The sequence below is a fragment of the Gossypium arboreum genome, chromosome 11, assembly GCF_025698485.1.
Source record: "Gossypium arboreum isolate Shixiya-1 chromosome 11, ASM2569848v2, whole genome shotgun sequence".
NCBI classification, from domain to species: domain Eukaryota; kingdom Viridiplantae; phylum Streptophyta; class Magnoliopsida; order Malvales; family Malvaceae; genus Gossypium; species Gossypium arboreum.
In genome coordinates, this window is record NC_069080.1 from 57,379,994 (window position 1) to 57,390,900 (window position 10,907).

The 10,907-nt window shown below is 40.2% G+C and overlaps 1 protein-coding gene across 1 annotated transcript; it reads right to left on the reverse strand.

Moving 5' to 3' along the window:
• Positions 1-368: 368 nt before the first annotated feature.
• Positions 369-5,261, reverse strand: LOC108477463 (ATP synthase subunit alpha, mitochondrial-like). Its single transcript, XM_017780011.1, has 2 exons — positions 5,063-5,261; positions 369-1,054 (listed from the first exon to the last, which is right to left on the reverse strand). The coding sequence occupies exons 1-2, from the start codon at positions 5,259-5,261 to the stop codon at positions 369-371; spliced, it is 885 nt and encodes a 294-aa protein (XP_017635500.1).
• Positions 5,262-10,907: the final 5,646 nt, after the last annotated feature.

The window sequence follows — 10,907 nt, forward strand, 5'->3', positions numbered from 1 at the left end:
CATGGCCGGCCAAGCTACCACAATAGGGTCTAATTGCCCTTTAAAGACCCCCAATTTTTATTCTCTAGCTATTTGACACCTTTAGCTATCAATTTAGGACTTTTACATTTTATACGACTTAGTCCTTTTTTCTCAATTAAGCTCACAAACGCTAAAATTACTTCACCAAATTTTTCATGCACTATTAAAAACATGCTATAATATCAAAATAATAATAAAATAATTTCTCTGACTTTGGATTTGTGGTCTCGAGACCACTATTCTGACTAGGCCCTAAATCAGGCTATTACATTTCTCCCCCTTAGGGATTTTCGTCCCCGAAAATCTTACCAGCAAATAAATTTAGGTACTGATCTCTCATAGTCTCCTCAAGTTCCCATGTGGCTTCTAGCGGCTCTTTCTAAAAGACAGGAATGTAAATAGAAAACATCGTCTGGGAAAGCCTCACGGCCTAGTGATCGGCGTAACAATAATGACATTTGTCGATATGCCACCGTCTGTTTACTAAGATCATCATAGATTATTAATGCGTGCATTCCATTATCGCGGAAATATTCCCCCATGGCACACCCAGAATATGGGGCCAAAAATTGCAGAGGAGCAGGATCTAAAGCGGTGGTTGCTACAAGAATGGAATATTCCAAAGCATTTGCTTCTGAAAGAATTTGAACTAATTGTGCCACAGTTGAGCGTTTCTGTCCAATCGCTACATAGACACAATACAATGTCTCACTCTCAGAGGTGGCCCTTGAGTTCATTTGCTTTTGGTTTAATATGGTATCAATAGCAATAGCTGTTTTTCCAATTTTTCGGTCCCCGATTATAAGTTCTTGTTGACCATGGCCTATAGGCACCAGACTATCTACCGCTTTTAACCCTGTTTGCATAGGCTCGTGCACAGATTTATGTTCAATAATCCCCGAAACCAATCGATCTAGCCATGAGCAGGTTGAAAAGAGCTCTAGTAGGCCTTGGAGGATCGAACCCACGTATGTGGCAAAATACGGGGATGACTTGTGGCTAGGGGTGAAAGGCCAACCAAGATCGGATATAGCTGGTTTTTCGCGAAATCTATTTCAGTAGAGCGTATGATGTCGATGGCTTGAGGTAGAGCACTCAATGGGCTAGGGTGGCCTCATTTCGCCTTACCAACCCCAGGGAAACTCCGAATATAGTCTTAGATCGTTTGTACAGACAGACTTTTGGGGTGCTAAGATCCAAAGTCGAGATAGGAATTTACCTTTCAAGACAGGAATTGTTTTTCATCTTATCGGAAAAGACCCTGTATAAGTCGACGTCTTAACCTGACTTCCTGAGCTCAGTTGATTGTTGAAGCAGTAGCTCTGGATCGAGAGCTGGATGCTTACCTTATTATTATTAAAAGGGGAAAGGCGTAGGCGTAGGCTAAAAGAAAGCATCTTCCTCTGGGCGTGAAGCGCTATGTTAGTCTTTCGTCTCCTACTTTATTTGTTTCCCCCTTTACTGAAAAGGTCAAATTGGCAGCTTCCATTTCGCTTGCAGCCATCAAGACTGAAGGCGAGTCAAGAAGGAAGAGAGAGATTACAGTTCAAAACCTAGAGTGAAATAGTCTGGTTCTAACGAACCTGGCATCCCACACAGAAGACGATTTTTTTTTATAGCAGGCTTTCTTTTTTCCAAAGGAATGAAAGTACTTACTTGATAGAGTAAGGGAGTTAGAATGCGCTTTGGTTCACAGGTTTGGTGGTATATCCCTATCCCTATATAGATGGGCTCTGTAGTCGGGCTTAAGCCAGTTTCACCGAGGGTTTAAGCAGTGATTAGGTACGAGTCTTTCTCAAGTGCTATGCTCTTATTCCTCAATTGTTTGACTTCCTGAGCTGAAATCTTGACCGGTTCTTTATCATAAGTCATGTCCGGATGAATCTCAACCTCTGTCGGTGCAATCATATGCGAAGGATCTGATCTATACCAACGTAGCATGGATACATGGAACACGTCGTGAATCTTTTCCAACTCTGGTGGCAAAGCCAATTGGTAGGCAACCAATCCTACTCTCTCGATAACCTCATAAGGTCCTATGAAACAAGGACTCAACTTGCCTCTTCTGCCAAATCGGAGGACTTTCCTCCAAGGGGATACTTTCAAAAATACCTTATCACTGACTTGAAACTCAATTTACTTTCATTTCAAATCTGCATAGGATTTCTATCTATCCGAGGCAGCCTTCAAGCAGTCACGAATCACTTTAACTTTCTCTTCAGTCTCTTTGATTAGATCAACCCCGTGAATCTGACTCTCTCTGAGCTCAGTCTAATATAAGGGCATTCGACAGTTTCGCCCATACAAAGCCTCATAAGGCGCCATTTTTAGACTTGTCTGATAACTGTTGTTATAGGTGAATTCAACCAATGGTAAGTATCTTTACCAACTTCCCTAAAACTCGAGAACACAACAACGCAACATGTCCTCTAAAATCTGAATCACTCTTTTCAACTGGTCATCGGTTTGCGGGTGAAATGCTGTACTAAAACTCAACTTTGTTCCCAAAGCCTCTTGTAATTTTTTCCAAAACCTCAAGGTAAATCTCGGGTCCCTATCTAAAATAATCGACAAGGGCACCCCGTGTAGTCTCATAATCTCGAAAAAGTATAATTCAGCCAATCTCTCAAGGGAGTAGTCGGTACGCACTAGTATAAAATGTGCCGACTTTGTTAGCCTATCTACAACAACCCAAACAATATCCTTTTTCTTTGAGGTTACCGGCAAAGCCGTCACAAAATCCATAGTGATCTGATCCCACTTCCACTTGGGGACCATGATAGACTGAAGTAGACCCAGAGGTACTTGGTGTCTAGCCTTCACTTGCTGACACACAAGACACTTGGAAACGAACTCTAAAATATCTCTTTTCATCCCTGACCACCAATACATTTTCTTCAAGTCGTTGTACATTTTTACACTGCCCTGGTGGACGGACAAACAACCATTATTTGCCTCTCGCAGAATCTTCTGAATAAGCTCATTGCCCTTGGGTACACAAACTCTATTTTTGAACATTAAACATCCACCAACACCCATACGAAACTTGGATTCATATTTCATCTCACACTAAGTCATCTTAGCTTACAACTCCTTATCATCTTTCAGAGCTTCACGGATCTCTTGTAGAAATGTAGGTTTAGCTCTCAACTCTGCTAGGACCAAACCATCGCTAGACGTAGCCAACTGAGTCTTCATGGCTCCCAAGGCGAACAATGACTTTCTACTCAAGGCATTGGCAACTACATTCGCCTTTCGCGGGTGATAGTCAATTATCAGCTCATAATCCATTATTAGCTCTGGCCACCTTCATTGCTATAGATTTAATTTTTTCTGCTTCATTAAATACTTGGGACTTTTGTGGTCAGTGAATACTTGGCATTTTTCTCTATACAAATGGTGTCTCCAAATCTTTAATGCGAACACTATAGCTGCTAGTTCTAAGTCGTGGGTCAGGTAATTTCTCTCGTGTGGCTTTAGCTGTCTTGAGGCATAGGCTATAACCTTGCCTTCTTGCATGAGCACACACCCCAAACCATTCAAGGAGGCACCACTATATATCACAAACTCCTTGCCCGACTCCGGTTGCACTAACACAGGGGCTTTGGTCAATGAAGCCTTTAATTTCTCGAAACTTTGTTGGCACTCTTCTGACCATTTGAATTTGACATGCTTCTGTAAAAGCCTCATCATTAGAGTAGTGATCATAGTAAACCCTTGAACAAACCTTCTATAGTATCCGGCCAAACCCAAAAAGTTTCTAACCTCTGTCACATTCCTTGGCAGTTTCCACTCAACAATGGCTGAAATCTTACACAGATCAACTCGGATCCCGTCACCTGATACAATATGCCCCAAAAATTTAACTTCTCTAAGCCAAAATTTATTCTTACTAAACCTGGCGTACAATTGGTTGTCTCTCAGGGTCTGTAATACAGTCCCCAAATGCTTTGCGTGCTCACTCTCATCACGCAAGTAAATTAGTATGTCGTCGATAAAGACCACCACAAAATTATCTAAATACGACCGAAAAATGCGGTTCATCAAATCCATAAACACTGATGAGACATTAGTTAAACCAAAGGGCATGACGAGGATCTCATAATGCCTATATCTCGTCTGAAATGTAGTCTTCGGTATATCTTGCTCTTGAACCCTTAACTAATATAGTCAGATCTCAAATCAACCTTGGAGAACATCGTGGCTCCCTTCAATTGATCAAACAAATCATCGATCCTTGGTAAAGGATACTTATTCTTTATCGTCACCTTGTTCAGTTGGCGGTAGTCAATACATAGCCTCATCGAATCGTCTTTCTTTTTCACAAATAACACTGGTACTCCCCACGGTGAATAACTAGGTCTCGCAAAACCTTTATCCGGTAATTCTTGAAGCTGAGCCTTTAACTCTTTTAATTTGGTCGAAGCCATCCTATATAGAGTAATAGAAATGGGTGACGTGCCTGGTACCAACTCGATTCCAAACTCGATTTCCCTCATTGGAGGTAGTCCGGGCAATTCTTCAGGAAACATGTCTATAAACTCACAAACCACTGATACCGATTCTACCTTCGATTTAGACACTTAAGTATTCAGCACAAAAGTGAGATAAGCCTCATATCCTTTCCTCAAATATTTCTTAGCAATCAACGACGATATTATCACAGGCAAATTATTTGATTCATTTGGCCCAACCCTAAGAATATTCATGTCTTCACATTCCAGTTCAAAAACTTTTCTCCCACAGTCCACTACAACACTATGAGAAGTCAACCAATCCATCCCAAGGATTACATCGAATTTATTAAATGACAACAACATCAAGTTGGCCGGAAAACAATGACCTCTAATTGTCAAAGGACAATTTCTACACACTAGGTCTACTAAGACATATCTACCCATTGGGTTGGACACTTTTATCAAAAATTCTGTGGGTTCTACTAACATGTTTATACGAGGTATCAATTCCATACAAATATAAGAGTGGGTAGACCCCGGGTCAATTAAAGCAACAACAGATATTTCATGGATAGAAAAGGTACCCATGATCACGTTGGTAGAATCTGCCTCTTCATGGGCATGAATAGCATAAGTCTTTACAGGCACTCTGCCCTCAAACCTCACTGCAACATCTCTTGGCCCACCTCTGCTAGTAGCCCTGCTTCTAGAGTTCCTTTGTGGTCTACCCCTCAATGGAGCACTACTTGCCTTCACTTCCTGCTGTTTCTCTCTCTCTTCCATTTTGGGATAGTCTCAGATGAAGTGGTCCAGTGACCCACATTTGAAGCACCCTCTTTCTTTACCTCAGCACTAGTAGAAATGGTGTCTGCCACATTGCGAACAATCTGGCCTACTTGGCCGAGCACTGCCAACACTCACGATAGAGGTGGCCTGGGCTCTAGAGGCCGTGTTCTACTGGTAGAGAATTCTTTAGATTTCTTAGATGAGGACAGATGTAATTTCCCCATCTGTCTTTTTTTGAATCCCGCGACTCAATAGTCGCTTTTCTCATCTCTTTAACCAATTCTTCTGCCTTGCAGGCTCTTTCAAAGAGCACCACAAATTCTCTTGGCTCTAAAATGCCAAAAAATTCTCAGATATCCTCATTTAGACCATCCTCAAACCTTTTACACATGGCAGCTTCTAAGGACATGCACTCCCACGCGTATTTGATGAGTTTCACAAACTCTCGTTCATACTCCATCATTGTCCTACTGCCTTGCTTTAACTCTAGAAATTCCTTCCTCTTTTGGTTTATAAACCTTTAGCTAATATACTTCTTTCGGAACTTTTCCTGGAAGAATTCCCAAGTTACTCTCTCTCTAGGTACCACAGACACGAGAGTGTTCCACCAGTAGTAGGCCGAATCTTTCAAGAGCGATGCTGCACACTTCATGCACTCCTCAGGCGTGCACGACAGTTTATCAAATACCTTGATGGTATTTTCTAGCCAAAACTCTGCTTTCTCCTGGTCTTCATCTATGTTAGCCCGAAATTCCTCAGCCTCTTGCTTCTGAATCTTGTCTACCAGAGACTTTTCTCTCCTAATCAAGTTCGCGCCTTGTGGAGCTACTGGGGCATACTGAGGAATCGAAAGAGGTAGGGGAGGTGGAGTGTCTGGATTCGCACGAAGGAACTCCGTATACCAAGCATCCATCATTCGAAGATAGGCTTCTCTAGCCCCTCTGCCTTGGCCCATAGTCATGGGCTCACTCTCAATTGGCGAAGTCCCTTCAGCGGGAGCTAGCGCGTTACTCTCCATGTCATCCACCGTGGCTCTATCAGGATCCATTTACTATATAAAAATACAATTTATAATCGTCAGAAGTCATCACACTATCAATATACAGTCATGGCATGTATAGTTAAACCCGTACTCTCGCTATGTTAGTCCTAGAACCAACTAAATCATAGAGCTGATACCACTAAATGTAACACCCCATACCCGTAACCCATGCTGGAGCGGAATACGAGGCATTACCTAACTTGATCTCATGCACACAAATGTTCCCCAAGTCACCAAGACTTCGTCCAATTTAGAAAATTTTCAATTTCTACTTTTAACTTCTTGTTATGGGCTTACAAGCCCTAAATCGACCATTGAAAACTATTCAGGTTCAACCTGGGTCCTTAAACCATCTATAGAAAATTTGACTTCAAATAAGGTACACACCCATGTAGAAGGGAAACACGTCCGCCTAGTCATTTCAACATGGTCGTGTTGATAGCCCGTGTGGCTCACACGGCCTAAACAATATAGGGACACACCCGTGTCCTCCACCCATGTGGAATAAATTCTAAATGCACACCTACAGTGGTTTTCACACGGCCTGGTACACGCTCGTGTCCCCAGCCTGTGTTCTTCACACGTCCATGACACGCTCGTGTCCTAGCCCGTGCTCAAAAAACATGGACATTCTGTTTCTGACATCAGCATCCCAAAATGTCTCACGGCCAAGGCACATGCCCGTGTGCTAGGCCATGTCCTTCACACATCTGAGACACACAGCCGTGTCTCTGCCCGTGTGTTTACTATCATGTATATTGACGTGAAACTTTTACGTGTAGCGGACACACGTCAGACCACACGCTCATAAGGCAGACCGTATGTCAGACATGCCCTAGACACACGCCCGTGTGTCTACCCATGTGGACAATATAAGGCTATTTACTAAGCCTCTTAGCCACCTTACTTGCAAAACTTACATAATAGCAACCACAATCAAGATAGGACTATCTCATGAAACAAAATCAGCCACAATAGACAACATTCCATTTGTGCATTTTATTCATCTATGAAAATAACTTCTTTCATATAAATCAAAATGAATATTATCCATCATTTGAGACTTAATACAAAATGAAGGGTTTCCAACCCACATTTGGCCAGTTCTCAATGACACAATAATAGTAAAGTCTAAGCCCTATACATGCCATATTAAAAAATATAAATCAAACTAGACCGAATGCTTTGATTGATAGTGTGATTGATATCTCTAACTTTCTTTGATCCTTGAGCTAAATAGGCGGCACTATAAAGAAATGAAAAAGGAGAGTGAGTAAGCATAAAGCTTACTAAGTTGCACATAAATCAATATACAACATAACTTTACCATTCATCAACAAGTTCATAACATACAATTGGGCATAAGAAAAACTTACTCATTACTAGTTAGTACACATCGTATATCATAAAATGGGCTCATATTCTATATATACCGAACAGGCACCTGTACCACTCACAACACAATTACACTTTACTCATTAACTTGAAATCAAAACTTTCACTGTTGAACCATTTGAAACATTATCAGATATTCATTAAGCCTCCAACATGGGATAAGGTGCCGATGTCATGTCCCAGACGTGGTCTTACACAAGTTCTAACATATCTGTGCCAATGCCATGTCTCAGACATGGTCTTATACTGACACATCTCGTAGCCGATGCTAGTCCTAGACATGTCTTACACTGCCTTATGTCTCAAGGCCGAAGCATGTCCCAAACATGTCTTACACTAGCACTCGTCTCAATACCAATGCCATGTCTCAGACATGGTCTTACACTGGCTCTCTTAATCTGGCCGATGCATGTTCTAGACATGTCTTACACTAGCTCACAATAATTCATATGTTATGGCATGAATATCCAATTTATTTCCTAGGTTCAAACAGGAACTCTACTATCTCTATTACCATCATGCTTTCTCAATTCCACAATCAAGCAATTCATGCTATATTAAATTCAAGTACAATTCAACTCATCCATTAACATTGTAGTTGTATTATTTACATACAACTTACCTCGGATTACAAAATGTGGTGACTAGTCGATCTAATCGATTTGCTTGGCTTTCTCCCGGTTTAAGTTTGGATTTGGTGATTCTTCATCTATAATAGCAAAATGCACTTATTTAGTCACTAAATAAAATTAGGCAATCAAAATTTCACTTCTTCAGTGAAATAACCATTTTGCCCATAGACTTTAATAAAATGACCACTTTACCCCTAGGTTCAAAAATTGATTTTTATCGAATTTCTTCGCATCTTAAGCTTAGACGAACCCTTTTTACTCTTATAGCAACTCCAAATTCCCACTATTTCACACGTTTATCATCTATTTTACAACTTATGCAAAATAGTCCTTTTAGGTGTTTTCATGCTAACACCTTTCACAAAAGTTGTTTATAAGACACCTAAGACTCATTTTCTTCCATAAAAACTCAGCAAACATTACAAATCCTTTCATGGAAAAACCCTACACTCTTGATCATTTTACAAAATAGCACATTCATTTGAAATCTCATGCTTCAAGGGTCTCAAAAGTACAAAAATATTCAAGAAAAGCCATTAAAATCATGTACTTGTGAAGGCTTAAAGTTGTTGAAATTTCAAGCTCTTAAAACCCCATTTTTTATCTGAAATTTTGATCAAAAGAAAGGATGGAGAAAAGAAAATGATAGCTAGGCTTTTTGGTATTATAATAATACACCTTATATCATCAACATTACCTAATGTTGACTTTACCACACTTTTCATCTCTCATGGCCGGCCAAGCTACCACAGTAGGGTTTAATTGCCCTTTAAAGACCCCCAATTTTTATTCTCTAGCTATTTTACACCTTTAGCTATCAATTTAGGACTTTTGCATTTTATGTGATTTAGTCTTTTTTTTTCAATTAAGCTCACAAACGCTAAAATTACTTTTCCAAATTATTCATGCACTATTAAAAACATGCTATAATATCAAAATAATAATAAAATAATTTCTCTGACTTCTAATTTGTGGTCCCGAGACCACTATTTTGACTAGTCCCTAAATCGGGCTGTTACAACAGGTATGTACACCAAGCTCATAAACATTGAGATTATGAATCGATGAAACCTCGGAAGAAGCGAATGAATGAACTATCATCATGAGTTTTATTGTACATTATGTAAATGGCATGACTTAAAATATATCTATGATACTTGATGACATTGTGATAAATATATTATTGTGTTATGCGTATAATATTGCATGGTTAATGTTGTTAATTATTTACATGCAAGCTTACTAAGCTTTATGCTTACTCCCTTTCCTTTTCCATTTCCTTATAGTGTTGCGTAGCTAGCTCGAGTATCGAAGGAAGTCGGAGCTCGATTCACACTATCAAACTAATCTTTTAGGTATAGTGAATTTAAATATTTTGAGTATGGCATGTATAAGGACTTGGTGTTTTTGTTATATGTCATATTTGTGTAGCCAAATGTGTTGGGTTATAATGATTTGATGATTCATTTTGTATTCAGCCATGAGATATGGCCCATATTAATTATGGAGATGTAATCCTATTCATACATGCAGACATGTGCTGTGGTCACTTATGTTGTGGTTAAATTCATTTGGCATGGATGAATTGTGGATATGATCATGAATGCTTGATGCTGGAATTGTGAGTAAATGAAACAATAACAACTAAAGCATAAATGTATGAAATGGAATTAAATTGATGTTTCATATTGCATGTGATTTGGTAAGCTTGGTCTAAATAAAATATGAAGTTATTATGTATGAGCCATATTTATGAATGTGTAAGTGTTCATTTATGCCATGTAGGATGTCAGTGAGACATATATAATAGTGTGCATGTGTTATTGAGGGTGAAAAATGGCTTGGAAAATAGCCTCAAAGTTGTCCACATGGGTAGGCACACGGGTGTGTGTCTGGACCATGTGTGACACACGGTCTACCCTATGGGCGTGTGATCCGGCTGTGTGTCCCCTTCACCCTAATTAGGAAAAATAGAATGCCCAGTAGTAAACAGAAGGGTAGAGACACGACTGTGTGTCTTAGCCGTGTGAAGGGCATGGCCTCAGGACATGGGTGTGTGCCCAGGCCATGTGAAGTCTACACTTAGATTTTGGAATTTAATTCACCACACGGCCTAAGCACACGAGCGTGTGACTTGGCTGTGTAACCCTAGTTATGGTGATGACGTCATAAATAGAGAGTTACATGGGCATGTCCCAAGCCACACAGGTGTGTGTGACCACACGGCCTACCCATACGGGCGTGTGACCTTGTTTCATGAAAATTTTTCTAGGTTTTCCCAAAGTTTTCTAAAGTTCTCGGTTTAGTCCCAAACCGTACCTGATGTATGTTTTGGGCCTCGTAGGCCCATACAAAAGACAATTTTTCATATGTATGAATAAATTTAATTTGAACGAAATTTTGTGGCCCGATTTTGTATGTTTGCTTATGTTTAAGGCCGGTAATGCCTCGTACCCTGTCCCAGTGTCGAAAACGGGTAATGGGTGTTACATAGGTTCTCCATGTCACTAGGCAAAGCTCCTTGTGGTCTATTTTGAAGTTTGTTGGCTAACTGGCCCATCCGGTTCTCCAAAT